The 27,059-nt window shown below is 42.3% G+C and overlaps 2 protein-coding genes across 5 annotated transcripts; one reads left to right on the top strand and one right to left on the bottom strand.

The window, feature by feature from the left end:
• Positions 1–418: 418 nt before the first annotated feature.
• LOC139579210 (tetratricopeptide repeat protein 39B-like) lies at positions 419–21,677 on the bottom strand. Of its 4 annotated transcripts, none has more exons than XM_071407651.1 (19): positions 21,634–21,677; positions 20,848–20,890; positions 8,799–8,839; positions 8,086–8,190; positions 7,684–7,815; positions 7,175–7,251; positions 6,066–6,195; positions 5,377–5,482; positions 5,058–5,123; positions 4,659–4,767; positions 4,048–4,115; positions 3,908–3,967; positions 3,493–3,654; positions 2,855–2,946; positions 2,512–2,632; positions 2,306–2,417; positions 2,025–2,142; positions 1,750–1,866; positions 419–1,654 (listed from the first exon to the last, which is right to left on the bottom strand). In XM_071407651.1, coding segments are annotated over exons 3-19 (1,692 nt in total). In that variant the 5' UTR covers positions 8,801–8,839; positions 20,848–20,890; positions 21,634–21,677; the 3' UTR covers positions 419–1,539. The 4 variants fall into 4 exon arrangements, with proteins under 4 accessions (XP_071263752.1, XP_071263751.1, XP_071263753.1 ...); XM_071407650.1 differs by lacking the exons at positions 20,848–20,890; positions 21,634–21,677 and adding exons at positions 12,502–12,519; positions 12,790–12,915; XM_071407652.1 differs by lacking the exon at positions 20,848–20,890 and having other exon boundaries at positions 21,634–21,658.
• On the top strand, positions 12,991–25,955 carry snapc3 (small nuclear RNA activating complex, polypeptide 3). The gene is made up of 9 exons (XM_071407659.1): positions 12,991–13,741; positions 14,070–14,153; positions 14,288–14,369; positions 14,771–14,875; positions 15,117–15,266; positions 15,800–15,882; positions 17,532–17,690; positions 25,367–25,474; positions 25,640–25,955. The coding sequence occupies exons 1-9, from the start codon at positions 13,512–13,514 to the stop codon at positions 25,785–25,787; spliced, it is 1,149 nt and encodes a 382-aa protein (XP_071263760.1). The 5' UTR covers positions 12,991–13,511; the 3' UTR covers positions 25,788–25,955.
• Positions 25,956–27,059: the final 1,104 nt, after the last annotated feature.

Here is a 27,059-nt window from a genome sequence, read left to right as displayed (position 1 = left end):
CTGATGTCGACGTTTCCATTGGCACTTCCCACAGTTCATTGTCTTATAGTCTCATCCTTGAGCATAATGCATATGCATCTGTTTTAACAGAGTCCTATTCATGGGGGAGGGTTGAGTATGTGGGTCTGTGGTTACTTAACAAGGTACAAAAGTGGGGGTATAGTGGGGGATGGGTGGATGTTGTGCCAAGTTATAGCTTATGTTGAGAAGTGGTTAAAACAAGTTACCAGTATCTTATACAATTTCTTACACTTAACAGTTATAGTTTGCTGCTCAGACAACAGTAATGTGCAGTTTGTAGGTGTGATGCGTTTTGTTATTGAGATCTGATAGTGACAATAAATAGGCTCATTGTAGGATCTAATTGTCAGTGAATGAATGGCAGACAATTCATGCAAAAAATAAAATCTCAAATTCATCCATTCCAACAGTTTTATTTGTCAAAATCTTTTGAGTAATCACTTAGTACAATGACAGGTAAAATGCATTTCCAGTGCAACATCATATCTGTGGATAATAAAGAACCATGTGTTCAAATGTAAATTAATTGGTTAAATTAGCAGAAAATGAAACACTTAGAGCAGAATGTATAACAGCATAATGTGTATAGAACATAAGTATAAGAGAACAGACAAACCGTACAGGTTTGACTCAAATCAAAGGCTAAAGCCAAAACATTTAGGCCATATCCTAACTTAACATCCAAGTGTGTAGCTCACACGTTTCTTGTAAATCATGCATCGATTACAATGGAAGATTTGTGCTTAAAATGAGTTATGCACTCAAATCTCTAGTCATGAGTCGACCCTACAGAAAAGACTCAAATTCTAATTTTGCAACATTTACATTTTAAGTGCAGGCTTTTTCTAAGTGTACTATAATCAAGGCTCTTTCAAGTCTGTACACCTCCATATCAAGGTAGAATGGACCCAAGATATTCAGCAATTCCTCGTTGGCAGTGGCGCATTTTACCTTTACATCCTGTGAAGGATGGTTTTGTTCTCTTTTTAACAAAAATATATGCCTTATAGAAATAGGACATGTTAATCACAAAACATAGCGTGACTGCAGAAAAGCTGTTGTTAATCTAGGGTGTCGACTGTGCTAACCAGAAGGTTGAGACAAGATGGAAAAATGCTGAATAACAAGAAAACAGGAACTGAGCAGTGTAGCCACCGACAACTCAGCTCAAACTTCACAACAAACACTTCCGGATATCTGGATCCTGTGTGCTGTGAGGCTGGGACCAGCCTGGGCACCACCGATAGGCTAGCAAGTTTAAACAACGCTAAGCCGCTACTGTGATAGGCCAACTCTAAAGTTGGAACTACATCTGTCACAGTATAAAAGAAGATGTCTGTACTATTTCAGTCAGTTCTCTGCTTTACCCTGCATGGTGATACAGTGAACCCGTATATACGAAAATTGCATTTACCATTTATCGCTTATGTTAAATAAGAATAATTAAAGTATATTCGGTGACTCTGAATCACATTTTATCCTGATACCAGATTCGATTGACGCAACCTTTTACAGTCCTCAAGCTGACGTGCGGTGGGGTGGAAGTTTGGCCACCGAGGTCCCCATTGTGTTAAGGGCAGCGTGGATACGGAAGTGTAGCCTCGACTCCATGCTATAACCCTTGTAGTTCAGCCTGTAAACATCCAGATACGTCTTAATAACATCCATTCTTCATCCTAGGCAGTAAACAATGCATCTAAAGTAGTGCTGGTTTCAATTGACACTTACTTGGCATTTTCTATGGTGGTGGTAGCCTTCCCCAAGTCTCCTTGCTGCTTGTAGAGAAGACCCAGTTCATACATGCTGTATGGCACTAGGTAGCAGTCATGCTTGATCCTGTTTTCACTGTAAAAACAAAACACCACAACAATCAGATTGTAAGAAAGCCAACAGATCTATTACATTTGGGTGCATCAATAGTCTTAGTAGATGGTGGGCTGCCCCCTGAAGAGCCACACAAACCACATTCCTCAATGATCAGTGAATGGCAATAAAAGCCTTACCTGGAGATGACGTGTGTGAAGCAGAGTTGGGCCTGGTCGAGACGGCCCAGGTGTCTCAGACACAGCCCCTTCAGCATCTGGACCATGCACTGGTCATCCACGTGGTACTCTGATGGATCTGGGAGAGGAAAGAGAAAAAAAGGTTTTATTCTGTATTAGACAGGGGCTGACGGACCAGAAATCAGCCCTGGCATTTCTACCACACCTGACTATTTTTTCCCCCTTGAGACCCCCACACCGTCCCATAGATTAGACCTAGAGCATTGTGAAGGTAAACTCACTTGGGTCATTCTTCAGTTGCTCCTCTGCTTTCTCGATAGTGACCAGAATGCTCTCTGTCAGTTCAGGCCTTTTGCCAACGATGGTGAAGCCATTCCAAACGTATATCATTTCCTGTCATGAGGAAAATGCATTTTAGACCTAAATACCACATTTTAAAAGTTCATGTATATTGCTTTGAATAAATCAAATAAAAAAGTGTTCTCACCACGGCAGGAATCACCAGCGCCACTGGGGTTGCGGCGCTGTACCGCTGAGCCTTCTTCGCGGCGAACTTCTCCGTTGGGATAGACTTCCCTGCAATCCGCAGCCGCAGGCTCTCCACTTGCCTATAAGACACATGAAAGTAGCCATAGCTATAAACCTTAACAACCCACCTTCCCTGTGTAACAGTGCCTTCTGTTCAGTTTATGATTCATGTAAATATTACATTTATGCCATCCTGAATATATAGTCATCTTTTTTTTTGGTGTGGACCTACTTTCTTTTCAAGTTGTATAGTATCTTTGGGTGCCATACAAGTAAAATGCGTCTTTATTGACAACACATACCTGAACAACTGTTCCACATTCTCCCCAGTTTTCTTCACCTCCTCCTCTGGCATCATGCTGAGGATGGAAGCTTTCTGGAACACGTACATAGCCTGCCAGGAGAGACCAAAAGTCACAATGAATATGACCCATCTGTACCCAGACCTCCAGGGAATATACCAGTGTTAGAACATGGGGGAGCTGTAAAGAGCAAGATGGAAAGACCGTAAGGGTTCAAAAATAAAAAATAAAGTGTAGAAGAGGAGAGGAGAGTTACTGGAAAACTGGAAAAGGACCTTAATCTGTGACCGGGAAGTAAAATGGTTTTAGTTAGGCTGCTAGGGCAGCAGGTAGCCTAGCGGTTAGTGTTGGGCCAGTAACCGAAAGGTCACTGGTTCATATACCCGAGCCGACAAGGTGAAAAATCTATCGAAGTCCACTTGATCTTAATCTGCACCAGGGGCATCGTACCACTATGGCAGACCCTGTAAAACAACACATTTTACTGCACCTTTCCAGTGTATGTGACAACAACAAAAAGTGTGTGTACTATACCTGGAAAATCCATCCTAAATGTTTTAGTCAGGCTGCTACAGGTGTATTATACCTGGGAACTCCATCCTAAATGTTTTAGTCAGGCTGCTACAGGTGTACTATACCTGGGACCACTTGCTCTCTTTGCAGAGAAGGTCTGCATACTGGTAGGCCTCCAGCCAGTCCTGCTGGAAGGAGTAGGACCACATCAGCTCCCAGTAACACAGATGGTGGATCTGACGCCACTCCTGCTGCGCCGCTATGCACTCCAGGAACTTCTTTTGGGCCTGGCGAACAGATACACAAAACAAGGAGATATGGTTCTTGTTAGTTTTATAACTTGTAACTTGTAACATAGCAGACAGGGTCATATTCATTAGGGCACAGCATAGCAAAATGCTTTCCAACAGAACACAAGCGTTTCTCATTGGACAAGTTTAGGAAGTTACTCCCAGTTATGTTTTCTTCCATTTGGTACCTAATGAATACTACTCAGGAAAATGTATGAAGATGCCATTCTTAAAAAGGGAGATTACTCACAAATTCAAAGTTACCCTTGAGCACAGCAATCCTGGCCTGGTAGAAGAGAATGAGGGCCCCCTAGAGAACAACCACAGTCAATGTTAACGGAGGAGAAGGGCAAGTGGGAAGACCTTGCAGGAGGAGGACTGTTCACTTACATTGGGGAACTTTTCAATGTAGGGCTCCAGAAGAACATCAGACTCTACCAGGTTCGGCTCACCAGTACCTATAGAGAAGGAAAGACAAGGCATCAATCAACCCTAATGGCTGTTGTAAATTAAAACCCATTATCTAAGTATACATTTACACAGGCAGTCCAATTCTATAATTTTCAATAAATCGTCTTATATCCAATCAGATCAGTTCTGAAAAAGATTTGATGTGAAAAGACCTGATTGGTCAAAAGATAAATGAGTGGAAAAGAGATCACAACTGGGCTGCCTGTGTGAACACAGCCTAATAGTCCATACAAATGGATTAAATGCTCTTCACATAAGAAACCAGCTGGAGTCAAAGTGACTTTGTAAAGCGTGACTGCGACAGTTGATGATCACAGTACTGTAGTAACAATGGAGCAGTTTAGCATTGTCACCACCAGAGGGCATCCTTTATCCTCAAAACTCCAGTGGCCAGTGTGGCATTTGAGGAGTAGGTCAATGTTTCCCCTAGACACAGGTCTTGGGTCATTTTTGGGTTTTCCCCAATTTAGGGTTCCCAGGTTATGGTAAGGTTTCGGGGAGGGAAAGCTGATCCTAGATCTGTACCTTACCCAGTATGACGCTGATGTAGAGGTGGTACATCAGGAGGCACAGAGTGCTGAGGATGGAGCGCAGGCTGTTGCTGGCTGCCCCCTCCCTCAGCTGGGACAGACCCACTTCCTGCAAAACAAGCCTCTGTCAACAACACCCACTTCATTGCATCGTCATTGGCTTAATTATGAGGCATAATGGGAAGTAAACTAAAGAAATTTATAATTTCAAACATTTACAGATGTATTCTTTTTTGACTTATGCAAGCACTCAGTTTTTGGGGGACAATAATTACTTTGAAAAAAAGACTCCCCTCTCGGACTATCCAAGAGAAAAGGAGTATTTTGCAAGGCGGCCGGTGTGTGATGCTGAATAGTCTGTCAGAGAAAGAAGTGGTGAGACTGCTTCTCGTCACCTACCCGGTCTCCAGAGAAACCCATCCACTCCAGTAGTCTGAGGACCTTGCTCGGCAAGAGAGACAAATACTGAAAGAGGAAAACCAAACGGTGAAGATAGTGACCTCAGCATCTGAGGACCACAAAACAAAAATCCCCCTTTCATGTCAAAGAAAAAAAAACAGCCAATAGAAAATAAAAACATTCATAATTTGAGTTGAGAAAAAAATATTTGTAATCTTACATTTGACCGCTTTAGCAACTCTTATTCATCTGCCTGTCCTACCATCTTCTACCTCACCCATAACGCTGAAGCTGAAACACTAAACACCAACGCTCTTACCAAGTTAAATGAACCAATGCCCATGTTCACACCGCTCCTGAAGTGAGCTTGTGTGCTCATCTGGTCAGACTGGTTCTTTGCCATGGTTGACATATCATCACATTCCCTGGTAGAGAGGAGCCAAACAGGTATTTGGTTATTTTATAAGGATCCCCATTAGACATTGCTACTAAACATGACATAATACAGAACATTAATAGACAACAGCAGCTCATGGACAGAATGACATATATTGAACTATGAACTTGAGTACACTATCAACCATGCAAGATCTCCCAAAATACTTGACTCTCAAATGTGACCCTGCTAAAAACAATCACTGCTTGATAACGTTTGATTCATTTCTTTCTACTGCATCAATTCTGTGAACAGTCATTCTTATACTGGAAGCACAGGAGGCTGGTGAGAGGATGACGGCGGCAGCTAATAATAAACTGGAATGGAGTGAATGGTATCAAACATATGGAAACAACCTTTGATGTGCTTGATACCATTCCAGCCATTACTTTGAGCCTGTCCTCCCCAATTAAGGTGTCACCAGCCGCCTGTGACTGGACTACCCAAACACGAAACATAATATCCTTTTCACATTATATCATCAACCAGTTCATGTGAAACCAGGCCAGCTCAGTACAGCTTGGTTTGGGTCAGTCGTGTGAAGAAGAAAAAAAAGAAAGAAAACTGCCCACTTGTAGATCAGAAAGCTGTTGCGGATCTTGATGCCTCCTTTGATGAAGCTGATCATGCTCTCGTCCAGAAAAGTGAGTGCAGCCTTCTGCAATAGCGCCTCAGCATAGCACAACTCCGCATGCATCTCCTCTGCAGCGGGCAAGGAGCAAACAAAGAGAGATGCCGGTCAGTCAAAGTCCAGAATAGACCCACACATTTAAACCAATGTGGATGTAGTATATGTAAACAGTGCATTCGGAAAGTATTCAGGACCCCTTCCCTTTTGCCACATTGTTACGTTGCCTTATTCTGAAATTGATTAAATACATTTGTCAATCTACACACACAATAACAGGTTCAGATATTTTTGCATAACATAGAAATGTATATACAAAATAATTCAGACCCTTTGCTATTGACCCTTTGAAATTGAGCTCAGGTTCATCCTGTTTCCATTGATTGGAGTCCATCTGTGGTAAATTCAATTGATTGGACATGATTTGGAAAGGCACACATCTGTCTAAGGTCCCACAGTTGACAGTGCATGTCAGAGCAAAAACCAAGCCATGAGGTCAAAGGAATTGTCCGTAGAGCCCCAAAACAGGATTGTGTTGAGGCACATACCCAAGAAGAACCAAGGCTGTAATTGCTGCCAAAGGTGCTTCAACAAAGTACTGAGTAAAGGGTTTGAACACGTACGTAAACGTGCAAACATTTCTAAAAACTTATTTTTGCTTTGTCATTATGGGGTATTGTGTGTGTAGATTGAAAAACAATTTAATACATTTTAGAATAAGTCTGTAACTTAACAAAATGTGGTAAAAGTAATGGGGTCTGAAAACTTTCTAAATAAACTATACTGTGCATACATTATAATTTTGGTACAGCAAATAGTATTTTAACCCCATGTGTGCTGGGCATCCTGAAGCTGAAGTATGACAACCCAAATACATGAAATCAAAAGGCCAGTCATGAAACATGTACATTTCAGTATGGATGACACATACTACATACTCATTTTCACATTGTCATGCATCATACATACTACAAGTATGAATGTCCAGATGTCGACATACTGATATCATCCTTTATAACCTACAACCATCACGGAGATGGTAGCCCATCACACCTTCAGTTAAGTCGTCAGCTGGCTGCTTGTAAAACATTTCAGTGATGGCCTCCACCATGGTAGTCTTCTTCCGGAACCTGTGATGAGATAACGTACTGTGTTAAAGTTAGAATCCTTAGTTGCTACATCCACCTTTGGACAAAAATGTGTAATATGTGCACTACGATTGATTCTTGAAGAATATAACACAGATAAATGCCTCATGAGCTTAGTTCAACTGTCATACCCCATCAGAACCCAAAATGTAAATTTGGTTAACTCCAATGTTTGCAAACTAACAGACCTTGCATCATCCATAGTTGCATTACTCCAGGTCCATCCTTCAGCTTTTTACCAAAACAGAGGCGGGGTGGCCGATTAGCTATTGCTTCGATTCAAGACTCTAGCTGTAAGTCCTGCAATGTCTGAATCTGATGTGTGAGAAAGCTTCTTCAATGCATTGGCAATTGAAACTCTAGAACTAGATGCCCTACATTCATGTCATTTCTATGAGAGAAGCAAAACCGTACATCTGGCACGTCTGCAGAGACTCCTTCAGAGCAGTCATGGCGTTTTCAACATCCTTGGGTTCAAAGGTCATGCCCGCCTGCATGGCCAGCATGCTGCTGTAGCCCACAGCGTGGTACATACTCTGGCTCCTCCTGAAAGAACATGACAAAACCCTTCAGAAACAGAAGAAACTCAAGAAGCATTTTATTGAGAAATGGATCCAATGTGACCAACCAATGAATATACACTGAGAGAAAGTGGACAGTTTCTGGTAGCCAATTTGGACAATTTGTGTTGGCAATATTGCAGTAGAATACACTTTACCGAACAGGTCACCATCAATCACTATTAGAGACAGACATGAGCAGTTCAAAGGATGTAAAGCCTCAAGGCAGGCTATGATGATGGTGAATGGGACACACCAGGGTCTGAGGAGATCCAAGGCGTCAGAGAACCGGTTGTTGAGGAAGAGGTCAAGGGCTCTGGCACTATCCTGCAACGCAGTCTCTAAATCCATCTGGGATTTCCTGGGAAGGGAAACAGAAGTGCAGATCAGGTGTAGTGTTTCTCCAGTAATGTTCTACACATGGATGTCATTGGCTGCTTTTAACAGGACTCTAGCAAAGGGTTACTCAAGTACTATTTGAGAAGGTCAAGTAACACAAAATGTCCTAGGCGGCAAAGGTCATTTATTGGCGTAATAAAATAAATTCACAACCCATGCGATTCCAAACCCCTCTTGCTGGCGTTGAGAATTTAGCAATTTTAAAGCTACTTTCCTGTAATTCGACACTCTTCCATGTCTTGTGTGTGTTTATATGATACCAGGGGTCGAATCCCAACAGAGTTCCTAAAAAACTTGAGTCTGTATTGACCCTGTTCTGGGTCTGGATTGCAGTCCACCAGTTGAGTATGGGGGCTATAGCAATCACAGCATGCGGCAGACAGTATTAAATATCTATTTAGACACAGAACACAATGTTGAATGTGTCTGCATCAGCTGAGATTTCTGCTGTAGGCATTAATACTGTAACTATGGTTACATAGCTTATGGACTTCTGATAGCTCTTTTACATAAAGGGAAGATCTAAATCAGTGTGTATCTTAGCATAGACTTGTGAAGTAGGAGACTTACATCTTATCAGGTACCAGGAGAAAGGGATCTTCTGGGTCTATCTGAAAGTCAAGGAAATCAAGTTTATCAACTGCACAAGGAGCCATCATCAGTGCCTAGCCAAACGGCAAGCCCTTTGGCTGTGTTTATACAGGCAGCCCAATTTTCTCCACTTACTGGTCTTTTGACCAATCCCATTGGAGCTTTTCACATCAGCTCTTTTTCAGAGCTGATCTGATTGGTCAAAAGGCCAATTAGTGGAAAAATATAAGACATGGGATAAGTGTAAATGTAACCTCTGAGAATCAATTGAAATACCATCACAGTGAATTTATTTTTCTTCTTTGGTATAGCAGTGCATTTGTCACAGGATTCTCATTGGATAATTGAGAGTGCTGGGCCTCGTTCAAATTCCTGAAGTGTATCCTTCCTTACCCTCTTCCTTGAGGTGTTTCTAATCAGTTATTACTTCAAACGGAAGGCAATAACAAATTAGTCACTTACAGTGAGGGGTTTATTAATCCTTGTTCACACTGCAGGCCTTAATGCTCAAATCAGTTTTGCTTTTCAAATCCGTTTTGGAATACTGACTGTCCAAACCGCAAGTTACAAGTGACCAAATCGGATGGGAGTGTGTTCAAACTGCAGTCATTTGCTGACATGGCTACGCTAGTTGTCATAGTAATGACGGGTGTGTGTGCAGTGGTGTAGACTGACTGGTGGTGCTCGTGGTTCCCAACGCTCAGAAGTTATGTAACAAGCTAAGGTGACAACAATGCCTGCCATGGACGTTTCCCAGGTGCTTTGAATACTCAATCATAGTGTAAAAAAATGTTTAGAGCTTCAAAGAAGAATAAAGAATAAAAAACGAGTACTTTTTGACTAGCTACAGCAGTCAACTAGCTAGCTGTTTAGCTCTCTAGCACACAAACTAATTTGTTTGTCAACAATTAACAAGCTAGTTAGCTACCACATGTTCTTGTCAAACTGTCGTAGCTAGCAAGCAACAAGATATGCAGTCTAAAAACCACTTCAGGGCAAATAGATCAGATTTGACCGTTAAGACAAGTCACAGCGCCAGGAATCAGATTTGTACCGGACTTCAAACCACCTACGAAGGGGGTTTGAAATGTGTCTTGAAATATCCGATTCCATGTGCTTTTTGGCTGTTCAGAATGCAGGAAAAAGAAAAGACTCATATCAGAAATGCAATTTTTGTGGGGATTTGAGTCATTTCAAACTGCCAATGTGAACAAGGCTTTAATACCCCAGTATATATTCTCATTCGCCCCTTTAGATTTGTGTGTGTTAGGTAGTTGTTGGGGAATTGTTAGATTACAACACTCGCATTAACATCTGCTAACCATGTGTATGTGACCAATCCGATTTGATTTGACATTGGGACACAGGTGCTGTACAGTAACATGCTCATAGAATTAGAATATCAGAATGGCCATCAATCTTCTTATGATGGGATAAATGTCAGTCATTTTGGTCATGGAGTTGGTCAACCATGTTTGCCACAAAAACCTTATTTATCTCAAATTTTGAGCACAAATGTGTTTACATCCCTGTTAGTGAGCATTTCTCCTATTTGCCAAGATAAATCGATCCACCTGACAGTTGTGGCATATCAAAAAGCTGATTAAAGAGCTTGATCATTACACAGGTGCACCTTGTGCCGGGGACAATGAAAGGCCACCAATGTGCATTTTTGTCAACTCAATGCCACAGATGTCTAAAGTCTTGAGGGAGTGTGCAATTGGCATGCTAAGTGCAGAAGTGTCCACCAGAGCCTTTGCCAGAGAATTGAATGTTAATTTCTCTACCATAAGCCGTCGCCAATGTAATTTTAGAGAATTTGGCAGTATGTCAAACCGGCCTCACAACCGCGGACCACGTGTAACCACGCCAGCCCAGGACCTCCACATCCGGCTTCTTCACCTGCGGGATCGTCTGAGACCAGCCACCCGGACAGCTGATTAAACTGAGCAATATTTCTGTCTGTAATAAAGCCATTTTGTGCGGGGGAAAACTCATTCTGATTGGATGGGCATGGCTCCCAAGTGGGTGGCCTGACACCCAAGTGGGTGGCCCCTGCCCAGTCATGTGAAATCCATAGATTATGGCCTAATGCATTTATTTCAATTTACTGATGTCCTTATTTGAACTGTAACTCAGTAAAATCGTTAATTGTTGCATGTTGCCTTTATATTTTTGTTCAGTATATATGCACACCAAAATTACGATCTGCTTCTCTGAATTGCCTTGTAAAAGTCTAACACTGTAAGATCGTATTTTGTAACTTAGCTAGCCATGTTGGCAATAGAACACACTTTCAAATGCCCACCTGACCAGTTTGCAATTTAGAATGGACCTTTTTAGAATGCGTAAACAGTAATTGTGTGATGGCGGGGATGCAGGGTTGTGTTCCATAGAAAACAACTACAAGTCAGCTTGCTCTAGTAGTTCCTCAACAGCACAGCTACGAGAGCCATATTGGTATGAAAATAAACAACTGAACAACGTGCTATTTATAGCATTTCCCCAAAATGCATGTCTTGTTTTTGGCTTCAAAGACAATAACAATTGTAGGCTATAACAAATGTGCATTGTCACGCAGTGAGAACGATAATTGAGATAATCCAAATAATGAATGATTACCTAGTTAGGCTAACTTTTTTTTACTTCTTGCCTCTTCCTGCATCCCTACTTGTAGCCTACCTGACTCTGGTATAATGCACGTTCACCTCTCACTCTATCAGTCTTGCATGTGCATCTTCCTGAATTAATATGAGATATTTTAACAGATCAATCTCGCTGGCATAACGCACAATTATTTAACTATAGTGTGGATGTAGGGCTGTTTTTGTAATAACGAGTTTATGAATTTATTTAATCTGAAGCCTATAAACTGCATGGTTTCCCGACTTTTAGTGGGAGGACAACACCATATCATCGTGTGACTCCAATTTTACGTGTATATGGTGTTTATTATATCAATAGTTGCGCATAAAGCCCTTTCCAATGCCATCTCTCGCATAACGAATTTTACGACAAAAATATCCTACCATGTCCAACGAACAAATTAGGCAAATCAGACAAATCTGTCTGCATGCATAAAATTGTACAGAAACCTCCTATTTCCATCACAGCTGTCTTTGTTGATTTGTTTAGAAGGTAGCCTATGACTTTAATAGCATAAAAACAGGCGATGGAAACGTGGTTAGTAAAGCAGCCCACTTAATTGTTACCCAGAAATGATTTGATATTGAGATAAAAACGGCAGCATTAGACCTTTTAAGAACAACAAAACAATGAAGTTATTAGGCATCTTCGACCAAATTACACTTTCCAACTATAAAGTAATGTGTATGATGCTATACAAAAATTATATTGAACGCTTCTATAGAAGTAGGATTAGGTTAAAAAAAAAGTTGGTCAGTCCCATGATAGCAGATTATTTTGGTGGATATACAAAATACCCCCAAAATTTATATCACAATTTTTATCCATAGAAGGGTCTTTTGGAAGAGGGACTGTTGACATATATTTGACATTGTTATTGAAAATTGTTATTGAAATGTAACCACGCAAATTCATGGACAGATCTACAAGGACTGATCATCAATGATATCAACATCAGATTTAACCTTTAAATAAAATGTAGGCCTATTGAACATTCAAATAAAATAAAAAAGTAAAAAGACTAAAAACGTCTTACCTTTTGGATGTTCCCATTCTTCACGTGAGCCATGTTCGATAGGACAGGAATTATTGTCAAATAAAGAAGAAACGTATTTATAAATACATTGGGGGGGAATAGGTCTAAAAGATACCAGTTGATGAAAGAAAGAAGATCGTTCTCTCTGAATTTAGACGAAAAAAAATAGCTATTGGGCTTTGGAGTTAATCTTTCACCAGAAGGAAGAGAACTTGCCCATTTGACACCTTTATAAAATAGCCTACTAAATTATGCATGGTGGGGTTACATAATCAAGGACACACCCACCTAAATTGCAGGGCTCCCGAGTGGCGCAGCCGAAGGCACTGCATCTCAGTGCAAGAGGCGTCACTATAGTACCTGAGTCGAAACCAGGTTGAATCAAATCCGGCTGTGATTGGTAGTCCGATTGGACGGCGCACAATTGGCCCAGAATTTGTTCTTAACTGACTTGTCTAGTTAAATAAAGGCTACATATAAATAAAAAATGCAAAACGCAGCCCCACAATTAGCCTGTATTAGAGAGGGGGTTCGATTAATGTCGCCCGAGCACCCGTAGGGCGTGTTTTTGCCCAGCTGAAAGTTGATCGCATTCGATTTGGAACCTGGCTGCCCCACTCTGTTTTATGGTGAAGTCGGCGCAATGCAAAAGTGACGTAATTAAGCACGTGTAGAAATTATTATTATGTATTTTCTGAAATTCTGTGATTGCTTTGGATAAAAACGCTTTATCTGCCCTCCCAATGAAAACGAGTCATGGAAAGAGATGTATGTTTCTGGGCGGTGCACTATGTTGACAAAATGAACGAGCAGCGCAGATTACTCTTCCATTTGAGATGGGCACTCCTCCCTCCCCGCTTTCGCTGGATGACGTGCCGGGTTTCGCCCGGTTCGACCCGGGCCAGTGTAAAATAACTCAATCAATCGGTAGTTTCCCTTGTATTTTCCCATCTCAAGACACTTCATTACCCAGCGCTACCTGGGAATTTTGACGTCATTTAGATGAAAAAATGGCGGCGAGCAGCAGCTCAAACGTGAACGAAAATATTCCAGTTTTTGAGTATAAAGACATAAATACTAAACCATTCCACGTTGGCTCATTCAGAACAGCATGGCTTGAGAAATTGAAACCAATTGACTATTCCTACGAGGAAAAATACGAAGAGACTGAAGATGCCGACTTTGCAAAGGAGATGGGAATCGCACCAGAAACGTTGGATGAACTGAAAGCTATCTGCAGGTTTGTACAGTAAGGGGTAGTTATAAATGTATTTGGTACTCTAGCTAGGTAGCTGAAACGCCATTGTGTCTGTCTAGTTGACAAGCAGTAACTTTTCAATATGCTAGTTATCGTTTGTCAATAATAAGATGTTTGTTGTTGAACTTCAGCGTCTGTAGTAGTGGACCAGGGATATAACTTCACTCTGTTTTTGTTTTATGACGCATTTTAGAATGTTGGTCAAAACGAGTGGTATCAGAGATGTTTTTTATAAAGTGAAGGTTCAGACCTTTTGCTGTCAAATGACCCATCTGTTCTGTAATCTTCACATTGTTGAATCTTTTTCCAGCGTTGACACTCTTCGCTGTCAAGCTGAAGACGAGCCTCTTGACACCAACGTTGTGCCACCTGACCCCACTCTTCAAACACTAATGTAAAACATTACAACGTTTTTACTATACAAATTATATCCTAGACCATTTATACATGATAAATGCGTCAATTCCATGTTCTGCAGACAGTTACTCATTCACTGCATTAAAAAAGTGTTGCCGTGTTCATGTTCAGACAGAGGAAGAAGAAGCAGGACTACAAAAGCACCCTGAGGATCGATAAGATAAGCAGAGTTGACCACTACCAAGACGAACTGGTTAGTTATACCCTGTGAAAGTAACCGCCCCTTCCGTTTTACTTCCATTTTACTTCCGTGGGATTCATGATTATATTATTTAAGTAGTTTAAGATATATAAACTTATATTTGTGTTTGAGGATGGATTTACTTCTACCAGGCGTTTGCGTTGCAGACCATTGCACACATTGTTTTGCTCATTGAATACCATTGGAAAACTATGGGTCACTTGCATAGAGTATAACCTGTTGATGTGACCTTTAACCTGTAGCGTGACTGACACCCAGAAGTCTACGCACCTAGACCTCTGGGTCGTAATTCTTCAGTTTGGTGCCTAATGAACACGACCGACAAGAGCTAAGAGGGGGTTGTTTTTAGAAATTTGATTGACGTGTGTGTGTGTGTTGTTTTGATCTTCTAGGAGAGCCTAGCGGTGGGTAAAAGGCCTGAGGACCCTGTTGACTTGGTGCCAGAAGGGGAGATCATTTTGAGCATCAACGTTCTCTACCCAGCCATATTTGAGAGAGTACGTGCAGTTTCACTTCTTCGATTCCAAGTCTTTGTGAGAATCACCAGAAGTTGAAAAGCCTAATTCCAACAATCTCCATCATTAGACACAACAGTAGATGTGCTTTTGTAAGACATGTACATTATCTTTGCCTATTAATCTAATTTATACCATGGCATTGTTGAATACCCATTTCTGATTGGCTTAAAGGGCATTCTAGAGCTTGCATTATTTCCCTATAACGTACGTTCTCTTCCAGTTTAGGTATGTGAGGCCCCACATGACCCTTCAGATGCTGGGCTCCCATAGTCTGGTGGACCTGAGGGACGCTATCTGCTGTATCAGTGACCTGCAGGTCTTTGGAGAGTTCAGCAACACGCCTGACATGGCACCGGACTTCATCAGCAAGGTGACACGCGCACAAAGAGACATGCTCAAACCATACTATTGGAATGGTAGGTGGGTGCTGATATTTCCCTGTTTCACACATGTACCAGTGTGTATTATACACGTGTGAAATGGAAATGTATTATTTGCATATCCCAACTCCCCCTGAGACACACTCAGAGATTGGGGTCACGGCCAGGGTCAGGCATTATCAGCGGCGACCCTGGAGCAATTGGGGTTAAAGTCTTTGCTCAAGGGCACATAGGCAGGTTTTTCACGTTGTCGGCTCGGGGATTCGAACTAGCAGCCGTTTTAGTTACTGACCCAACGCTCTAAACGCTAGGCTACCGTCGGAATGTGAATCCATAGTCGCTAGACAGTTCGTCTTAAAAAGTCGTCCCTTACATCACAGAGCAGTGCACAACAAACTAATGAATCCAAATGTTAGACGCTACCACCCCACTTCCAAAACCGAACATTCAGTAGTATAAGCCTACATAATAGGACTTGATCATCATGTCGGTGTTGGGTGAACCTTTTCACTGTCTGTTTCAGGATCACTTCAAATCCGCCTTCTTCTACTTTGAAGGGGTCTTCTACAATGACATGCGTCACCCTGAGTGTCAGGACATGAGCGAGTAAGTAGCTCTCTCTTCTTTCTCGCTTTCTCTGACATCCAACTGTCATCTGGCTACATCGACTGGACTGACTGAACCTTCATCCCCTCTGGCTACATCGACTGGACTGACTGAACCTTCATCCCCTCTGGCTACATCGACTGGACTGACTGAACCTTCATCCCCTCTGGCTACGTCGACTGGACTGACTGAACCTTCATCCCCTCTGGCTACGTCGACTGGACTGACTGAACCTTCATCCCCTCTGGCTACATCGACTGGACTGACTGAACCTTCATCCCCTCTGGCTACATCGACTGGACTGACTGAACCGTCATCCCCTCTGGCTACATCGACTGGACTGACTGAACCTTCATCCCCTCTGGCTACATCGACTGGACTGACTGAACCTTCATCCCCTCTGGCTACATCAACTGGACTGACTGAACCTTCATCCCCTCTGGCTACATCGACTGGACTGACTGAACCGTCATCCCCTCTGTCTACATCGACTGGACTGACTGAACCGTCATCCCCTCTGGCTACGTCGACTGGACTGACTGAACACTTCAGACTAGGCTTACTTGAACTCTCACCTTAGCTGATCCTGATCCTGTGAGAGAACATCTGTGGAAATGGGCCTGTAGAAGCCAGGGAGTAACCCGAAAAAGACAAAAGCCAGGCCTGTATATTGCAGAGACATTTAGTGTAGAGTGAGAGGTAGGGGCAGATCCACAAGGTATTAAGACAATACTTTTTTCAGCCATAGAACTCTATATTGGTTCGGAGATGGAGATTTGGGAAGGTTTTAGGTGCAGAATATTGCATTCGGTTTGCCTAACTATGACCCAGACTCAACTATATGCCTGGGTTAACCTTTGGGATGTGTCAGCGGAATCAACAGAGATGTTAGATTGTAATGGGCCACAATCCAGTTCCTTAAAATGTCAAACAAGACCCATTGGAAATAGGAAAATACGTTCTCCATGCTCCCCTCTCATCTACTTAGCCATTTGCTCAGTATCTGCTATATCTAATGGATATTCATGTGCATTTTATTGATGAACTGGAAACAACCTTTAAGCCCAAGTATAATCAAATAATTTCGCAGACAAGGCTAGTAAGTATACTGAACAAAAATATGAACACAATATGTAAAGTGTTGGTCTCGTGTTTCATGAGCTGAAATAAAAGATCCCAGAAATGCTTCATACACACAAAGCCTATTTCTCTAAAATGTTGTGCACAAAGTTGTTTACATCCCTGTTAGTGAGCATTTCTCCCATTTGCCAAGATAATCCATCCACCTAACAGGTGTCATATCAAAAAGCTGATTAAACAGCATGATCATTACACGCGTGCACCTTGTGCTGGGAAACAATAAAAGGCCACTCTAAAATGTGCAGTTTTGTCACACAACACAATGCCACAGATATCTCAAGTTTTGCGGGAGCGTGCAATTGGCATGCTGACTGCAAGAATGTCCACCAGAGCTGTTTAGGACCTAATTTATTTATTTCAATATGAACTGTAACTCAGTAAAATCTTAAATGTTGCGCTTTTAGATTTCCAAAGCGTATTTTCTGGGTGTTGGAGTTCATTTCTCTCCCTCTACTTTCTACTGTACTTTTCAAATTGGACAATAAAGTTGCATTGTACTATATTTCCAGGACCACCATTGATTGGGCAAAGACCAGAGACTTCCCCACGTTCCAGAAGGCCAAGATGGAGGACACCAGGTTCTACGACCTGATGGTGAAGGTGGGCTACCCCTACCTCTTCTGTCACCAGGGAGACTGCGAGCACGTTGTCATCATCACCGATATCAGGTCAGAGGTCGTATTTTGTCATCCATATTGATACCTGGATTTTGAGCTTTGACTTGGTGTGTCGTTTCCCCCTACAGTGAGCTCCAAAAGTGTTGGGACAGTGACACGTTTGTTGTTTTAACTCTGTACTCCAGCACTTTGGATTATAAATGATACAACTATGAGGTGAAAGTGCAGACTGTCAGCTTTAATTTGAGGGGATTTTTAATCATATTGGGTGAACCATTCAGAAATTACTGCACTTTTGTACATAGTCCCCCCATTTTAGGGGACCAAAAGTATTGTGACAAATTCACGTAAAATGTTTAGTATTTGGTCTCATGTTCATAGCACGCAATGACTATACCAAACTTGTGCCTCTACACATTTTTGGGATGCATTTGCTGTTTGTTTTGGTTGTGTTTCAGATTTATTTTGTGCCCAATAGAAATTCATGGTAAATAATGTATTGTGTCATTTACAATAAAAGTGACACACTACATTATTTACCATGAATTTCTATTGGGCACAAAATAATCTCAAACACAACCAAAACAAACAGCATATGCAAGAGCGAATATAGTAGACAGTTGCTGTCAAAAACGGATTGATGTGCTTTGCTGTGTCCTTTTGGTTGACCTCTTAATGACATCACCTCTGGATGTTCTCACTATATTTAGTGTGTCATTCCGTAACTTGACAGTACACCTGTTTCTTTGAAGTAAAAAATGCGTTTGAAGTTTGAACTTGTTGATCTCTTAGTGACATCCTCTCAGGTGATGTGTAGTGAACTTGTTGAACATAAAGAAATGTGTTTGAAGTAAAAATATGTAAAAATAACTTTTCGGGGAGGCTTGAGTTTGAACTTTTGACAGTTCAAACAGTTGGGAAGTTTTGTAGGGAACTTGTGGAATTGTTGTGTTGTGAGCGTGTGACCCCTTGTAGAATGAACATGGAAAAAGCAATTTCAAATCAAATTTTATTGGTCACATACACATGTTTAGCAGATGTTATTGCAGGTGTAGCGAAATGCTTGTTTTTCTAGTTCCGAGAGTGCAGCAATATCTAACATGTAATCTAACAATTCCCCAACAACTACCCAATACACACAAATCTAAGTAAAGGAATGGGATAAGAATATATACATATAAATATATGTATGAGCAATGAGTGACCATAGGCAAGATGCAATAGATGGTATAAAATACAGTATATACATATGAGATGAGTAATGCAAGATATGTAAACATTATTAAAGTGACTAGTGATCTGTTTATTAAAGTGGCCAATGATTTCAAGTCTGTGTAGGCAGCAGCCACTCTGTGTTAGTGATGGCTGTTTAGCAGTCTGATGGCCTTGAGATAGAAGCTGTCTCTCGGTCCCAGCTTTGATGCACCTGTACTGACCTCGCCTTCTGGATGATAGCGGGGTGAACAGGCAGTGGCTCGGGTGGTGGTTGTCCTTGATCTTTTTGGCCTTCCTGTGACATTGGGTGCTGTAGCTGTCCTGGAGGGCAGGTAGTTTGCCCCTGGTGATGCGCTGTGCAGACCGCACCACCCTCTGATGAGCCTTGCGGTTGAGGGCGGTGCAGTTGCCGTACCAGGCTGTGATACAGCCCAACAGGATGCTCTCAATTGTGCATCTGTAAAAGTTTGAGGGTTTTAGGTGACCTTCTTCACCACGCTGTTTGTGTGGGTGGACCATTTCAGTTTGTCCGTGATGTGTATGCCCAGGAACTTAACTTTCCAGCTTCTCCACTGCTGTCCCGTCGATGTGGATAGGGGGGTGCTCCCTCTGCTGTTTCCTGAAGTCCACGATCATCTCCTTTGTTTTGTTGAGAGAGGTTGTTTTCCTGACACCACACTCCCTCACCTCTTCCCTGTAGGCTGTCTTGTTGTTGTTAATCAAGCCTATTACTGTTGTGTCGTCTGTAAACTTGATGATTGAGTTGGAGGCGTGCGTGGCCACGCAGTCATGGGTGAACAGAGTACAGAAGGGGGCTGAGCACACACCCTTGTGTTGAGGATCAGCAAAGTGGAGATGTTGTTTCCTACTTTCACCACCTGGGGGCGGCCCGTCAGGAAGTCCAGGACCCAATTGCACAGTGCGCGGTTGAGACCCAGGGCCTCAAGCTTAACGATGAGCTTGGAGAATACTATGGTGTTGAATGCTGAGCTGTAGTCAATGAACAGCATTCTTACATAGGTATTCCTCTTGTCCAGATGGGATAGGGAAGTGTGCAGCGTGACGGCGATTGCATTGTCTGTGGACCTATTGGGGCGGTAAGCAAATTGAAGTGGGTCTAGGGTGGCCGGTAAGGTGGCGGTGATATGATCCTTGCCTAGTCTCTCAAAGCACTTCATGATGACAGAAGTGAGTGCTACGGTGCGATAGTAATTTAGTTCAGTGCCGCCTGGGGTACAGGAACATTGGTGGCCATCTTGAAGCATATGGGGACAGCAGACTGGGATAGAGAGATTGAATAGCCAGCTGGTCTGCGCATGCTCTGAGGATGCGGTCTGAGCCGGCAGCCTTGCAAGGGTTAACACGTTTAAATGTCTTACTCACGTTGGCCACGGAGAAGGAGAGCCCACAGTCCTTGGTAGCGGGCAGCATCGTTGGCACTGTATTATCCTCAAAGCGGACAAAGAAGGTGCCCTAATTCCATCTACCTTGTTATCTAGAGACTGGACATTAGCAAGTAATATACTCGGAAGCGGTGGGTGGTGTGCGCGCCTCCCAAGTCTGACCTGAAGACCGCTCCATCTACCTCTTCTCCGGCGGTGTTGTTTTGGGTCAGCCTCTGGAATCACTTCAAATGCCCTGGGTGGTTCGGACAAAGGATCCGCTTCTGGAAAGTTGTATTCCTGGTTGTAGTGCTGGAAAGTTGATGTCGCTCTGATATCCAATAGTTCTTCCTGGTTGTATGAAATAACACTTTAGATTTTCTGGGCTAACAATGTAAGGAATGATACATAAAAAAACAAAATACTGCAAAGTTTCCTAAGGCCTAGAAGCGAGGCAGCCCTCTGATGGCGCCATTTTGGTCAACCCGGATAGGTCTGCCTGTGTATAAGTCAGTCTTAGGCTTGTCCTGTGAACACTGCGAGCAAGAAGAAACCTCGCGAGAGAAACAGAAAACTCTAAAAAATAAGAAAAACATGGAGTTGTTACTTACAGACACGCACGTGATGACCGTAACATCGGAAGTAGGATGCAGGCTTCAACAGAAAAAGGGCTTAGTATAAATCAACACTACAAAAAATAGTTTTCTACATTTGTGCAGAACCCAAATACTACCCATAACGGTGCTGGGAGATCAAGTGGTTATGTCTACTGGACAGCTATGGGGTAAGGCGTTTGATTACCCAGCCTGTAGAGTGACGCTCTATACCTTATCCGAAGGAGAAGAATATACAGACCAAACCTTGAGTGGAATACAGGCTTGAGGACTGGGATGTGTTTCACAAGGTGGTGTGTAATGAGCTGAGAGTTAGCTCACAGGGTTATTTATACCTTGTACAAGGGGTAGGAGGCTAAGGGTTATTTATATATTGTACAAGGGTTATTTATGTATTGTACAAGGGGTAGGAGGGCAAGTGGGGGTGGTGTTCGGTTACAGTCAGTCCCAGGTCAGACGGGCATGCGCTTCTCTAAGAACAGGAATTAGAACAGTCTTCTCTAAGAACAGGAATTAGAACAGTCTTCTCTAAGAACAGGAATTAGAACAGTCTTCTCTAAGAACAGGAATTAGAACAGTCTTCTCTAAGAACAGGAATTAGAACAGTCTTCTCTAAGAACAGGAATTAGAACAGTCTTCTCTAAGAACAGGAATTAGAACAGTCTTTTCTAAGAACAGTCTTTTAATATTGCATAGAAAACTTTAATAATTGTAATATGTATGCTTACATTTCTGTACTGAAGATTTAATAAAAGAAAAGGTTTTAAAGAAAATTGTATTTACCTTTTTAATGAAATCTTTCTCTCGAGCTGTCTCTCCCCGCTCTGTTTCTGTCTCTACACAAGAGCCAATGGGTTCTTGGGATGTGTGTGTCAAATCAAAATCGAATTATATTTGTCACATGCGCCGAATACAAAAGGGGTAGTCCTTACTGTGAAATGCTTACTTACAAGCCCTTAACCAACAATGCATTTAAGAAAAATAGGATTTAAGAAAATATTTCCTAAATCAACGAAATAAAATAAAAGATTTAACAATAACGAGGCTATATACAGGGGGTACCGGTGCGGGGGGGTGTCAGGTTACAAGCAGGGGTATTTACAAGCAGAGACGTGTCTGCAAGCTCGGAACTCTAGGCGTCTAACAGATAACGCCTTAATGCGTTCAGTAATATGAACTTAGGGTGACCCTCGGTTCACAACATGCTTAATGACTTGGGCACCCACAATGTTTCTGCTTATGAAGCAATAAATGATTGACAGGCTTAAAACCACCTATAAAATATAATTGTACTCTTTAACGATGTGTTCTTTACTAATGACTTAAACAGATAATTTTACCCCCTTGATAACCTTTTACTGCAGTGGGCTTAATCAGGGTCACAGAGTGATTTCTTGGGAGTCTTAAACAAATCTACTTAAAAACAGAAGTATACACATGACACACACAGTTATGGGCTTAAAAAAAGAAGACACCTGTACCATGTCAGATATAGAGTTTACATTTATTCAATTGAGTTTGCATCTCAATATGACACTTTAAATACATCACAGCAGACTGAAATGTAACAAAACGCCTAGTGTGTTTATTGAGCTGTACACTGATGCTCAGTTGGTCAATATTCCCCTTCAGTGATTCCCCAACATCTTGTCAACATGTGCTTTTCCACATTGTTACATTACAGCCTTATTCTAAAATTGGATTAAATAAACAATTTTCCTCATCAATCTACACACAATACCCCATAATGACATTAGCGAAAACAGGCATTTTAAAATATTAGCAAATGTATTATTTTTTTTCTTTAAAAAAAATACCTTATTTACTTAAGCATTTAGACCCTTTTGCTATGAGACTCAATTGAGCTCAGGTGCATCCTGTTTCCATGGATCATCCTTGAGATATTTCGACAACTTTGTTGAAGAACACCTGTGGTAAATTGATTGGACATGATTTGGAAAGGCACACACCTGTCTGTATAAGGTCCCACAGTTGACAGTGCATGTCAGAACAAAAGCCAAGCCATGACTTTGAAGGAATTGTCGTAGAGCTCAGAGACAGGATTGTGTTGAGGCACAGATATGGGGAAGGGTACCAAAAAATGTCTGCAGCATTGAAGGTCCCCAAGAACACAGTGGCCTCCATTCTTAAATGGAATAAGTTTGGAACCACCAAGACCCTTCCTAGAGCTGGCTGCCCTGCCAAACTGAGCAATCGGGGGAGAAGGGCCTTGGTCAGGGAGGTGACCAAGAACCCGATGGTTACTCTGACAGAGCTCCAGAGTTCCTCTGTGGAGATGGGAGAACCTTCCAGAAGGACAACCATCTCTGCAGCACTCCATCAATCAGGTCTTTATTGTAGAGTGGCCAGACGGAAGCCACTTCTCAGTAAAAGGCACATGACAGCCCACTTGGAGTTTGCCAAAAGGCACCTGACCATAAGAAAAGATTCTCTGGTCTGATGAAACCAAGGTTGAACTCTTTGGCCTGAATTTCCTTGTGTCACGTCTGGAGAAGCATGGTGGTGGCGGCATCATGCTGTGGGGATGTTTTTCAGCGTCAAGGACTGGGAGACTAGTCAGGATCGAGGGAAAGATGAACGGCTCAAAGTACAGAGAGATCCTTGATGAAAACCTGCTCAGGACCTCAGACTGGGGCAAAGGTTCACCTTCCAACAGAACAACGACCCTAAGCACACAGCCAAGACAACGCAGGAGTGGCTTTGGGACCTGTCCTTGAGTGGCCCAGCCAGAGCCTGGACTTGAACCCGATCGACCACCTCTGGAGAGACCTGAAAATAGCTATGCAGCGACGCTCCCCATCCAACCTGACAGCTTGAGAGGCTCTGCAGAGAAGAATGGGAGAAACTCCCTAAATACAGGTGCACCAAGCTTGTAGCGTCATACCCAAGAAGAATTGAGGCCGTAATCGCTGCCAAAGGTGCTTCAACAAAGTACTGTGTAAAGGGTCTGAATACTTATGTACATTTAATATTACATTATTTTGTATATATTTGCAAACCATTTCTTAAAACCATTATGGGGTATTGTGTGTAGATTGAGTGGGGGGGGAAAAAAACATTTAATACATTTTAGAATACGGCTGTAACGTAACAAAATATGGAAAAAGTCAAGGGGTCTAAGTACTTAACGAATGTACAAAAAGTGTGTTAATTACTAAACGGGTCACCTGATATGGATGAAAATAAGCTCAAATTTAAGCTGACAGTCTACACTTTAACCTCAGTCATTGTATCATTTAAAAACCAAAGTGCCGACTACAGAGCCAAAACATGTTGCTGTATCTATGAGAAATCAATGTGTCAGAAATCAGTTCACCTTACATCATATCAGTACTGTGAAGAAGGCCAGATTTCTTGTAAGACAGCAGGTCAGGGGAAAGTGCTGCCCTTTCTAGATGAATAGGATCAAGTCATTTCTTTGATCAATTCACTCACATGATAAAGAGCCTTGAGGCTTTCCAATTGATCTGTATTGTAGGTCAGCCTTTTCAGCTTTCTGAGACTGATTTGATTCAAGTTTTAGCATTCTTCTGACTGGTTTTCTTTGCTGGAGGCACTAACTGTGCATGAAGGCTGGTTTTGTGGCGTGACGTTTCCAAGAAGGCCTCAGTGATGCCAGTAAAACTGTTACCAAACTGTGCTGGCTCAGATATTTTCCCATCACTTTGTCCTTTTCAACAGTTTTTATTTAACCTTTTATTTTGACAGGGAGTCAAGGCTGAGATCAAGGTCTCTTTTCCAGATGAGCCCTGTTTAATACAATACAGAATACATTCATTAAAAAAATGGTAGTGTTTTGCTTTTCATGTATTGTTGTCGTTTTAAGACATTCTTCAGTAAAAAGATCCCCTAGGAGCCATCACATGCCCTGGACCAGTGTTTTCCAAACTCGGTCCTCTGTGGAATGAGTTTGACCCCTGCGCTGTAGGCCTAGGGCACTTTTTTCCCAAACTCGGTCCTCTGGACCCCAAAGGGTGCACGTTTTGTTTTTTACCCTAACACTACACAGCTGATTCAAATAATCATCCACCTTTGATCATTTGAATCAGCTGAGTAGTTCTAGGGTAAAAAACAAAATGTGCACCCTTTGGGGTCCAGAGGACCGAGTTTGGGAAAAAAGTGCCCTAGGCCTACAGCGCAGGGGTCAAACTCATTCCACAGAGGACCGAGTGTTCGCTCCTCCCTTGTACTTGATTGATTAATTAAGGTCAGCAATTAGTAAGGAACTCTCCTCACCTGGTTGTCCAGGTCTTCATTAAAAGGAAAAACAAAAACCAGCAGACACTAGGTCCTCCATGGAATGAGTTTTACACCCCTGCACTGAGGCACCAATTCATCATATTTTAAAGTGCATTGGAGACCATTCCACGATAAAGGTGAAAGCTTCCAGTCACTATGGTAGATGCGTAACAAGGCTAGCTCAGTACAGATTGTTTTGGCTAGGTTTCATTAGTGTGGACATGTTTTTTATTTGATCTCTGCCCAATGTTTCCAGACTGGCTCATAAGGATGACTGCCTGGATAGGAAGTTGTACCCTCTCCTTACCCACAAGCACAGGGTCATGACCAGGAAGTGCGCCGTGTGTCACGTCTACATCGGCAGGTGTGTAGAGAAAATATGTCGCCCACAATAAAAGATAATTACTTGGGTTCTGAGTTTTCCCTTTTTACATGACCTGGCCAAAAAAACATATCCCTAATAATTGACTGTACATTAGTTTTAATTCATTACAAGTTGTCAGTGTACTAATTTGACTTTTGTTTTCAGATGGTTAACCACAAATGATCCATTTGCCCCAAATGACCCGTGTCTCTTCTGTGAGCGGTGCTTCCGCATGCTTCACTACGACAAGAACGGAAACAAACTAGGACAGTTCCTGGCCTACCCTTATGTGGACCCTGGGGCCTTCAACTGAGACCGAGCTGGTCACGCTACTAACGTTTCTCCCTTCTACTGCTGTGCAGTATTGGCACATAGGGAAGTTATTTCTGTTGGCATTAAGGCACTTTATCTACTGTTCTATTTGTCTTGGGATTCATGATCACATGGAAATGTTTGTTAATAAAGCATTTTTTTTGCTGTAGTCATCTAGAATTGTAAAGCTCATAGACTGTTCGTTTTGGATTGATGAACCTTCAGTGGTGAGCTGGTGATGTCACCAACTCATGCTACTCATGATGAAAAGTTCACTTGAATGATTATAGCTTTGTAGCTCGTGTGAAGAATTGGTTTCACTAATTAAAGTGGAAGTAAGTGGGACAACACCCTTGTCTTCTGCTGCATGTTATGCCTGTCGTGGCTCTGGATATTTCGTCCTGCAAAAGCTCTTGGTGACTTGGAAGGGAACTCTAGCAACATCTTGATTCAAAACACTTCAATGGAATAATCTGTTAGGCTAATAGTTTTCCATGTGACGGGTGAAAGGATAACCGTCGACTTGACACAGTACCATTGATAGAAGCAATTTATTTCAATGCGTACAGATGAGGTCAATTACACTGCTCAAAAAAAAGGGAACACTAAAATAACACATCCTAGATCTGAATGAATGAAATATTCTTATTAAATACTTTTTTCTTTACATAGTTGAATGTGCTGACAACAAAATCACACAAAAATTATCAATGGAAATCAAATTTATCAACCCATGGAGGTCTGGATTTGGAGTCACACTCAAAATTAAAGTGGAAAACCACACTACAGGCTGATCCAACTTTGATGTAATGTCCTTAAAACAAGTCAAAATGAGGCTCAGTAGTGTGTGTGGCCTCCACGTGCCTGTATGACCTCCCTACAACACCTGGGCATGCTCCTGATGAGGTGGCGGATGGTCTCCTGAGGGATCTCCCAGACCTGGACTAAAGCAAACATGATGTCCCAGATGTGCTCAATTGGATTCAGGTCTGGGGAACGGGCGGGCCAGTCCATAGCATCAATGCCTTCCTCTTGCAGGTACTGCTGACACACTCCAGCCACATGAGGTCTAGCATTGTCTTGCATTAGAAGGAACCCAGGGCCAACCGCACCAGCATATGGTCTCACAAGGGTTCTGAGGATCTCATCTCGGTACCTAATGGCAGTCAGGCTACCTCTGGCGAGCACATGGAGGGCTGTGCGGCCCCCCAAAGAAATGCCACCCCACACCATGACTGACCTACCGCCAAACCGGTCATGCTGGAGGATGTTG

This window comes from Salvelinus alpinus, chromosome 6 (genome assembly GCF_045679555.1).
Source record: "Salvelinus alpinus chromosome 6, SLU_Salpinus.1, whole genome shotgun sequence".
In the NCBI taxonomy this organism is placed as follows: Eukaryota; Metazoa; Chordata; class Actinopteri; order Salmoniformes; family Salmonidae; genus Salvelinus; species Salvelinus alpinus.
Note: the sequence above shows the minus strand (reverse complement) of the source record. Positions and strands in the feature narration are given on the sequence as shown.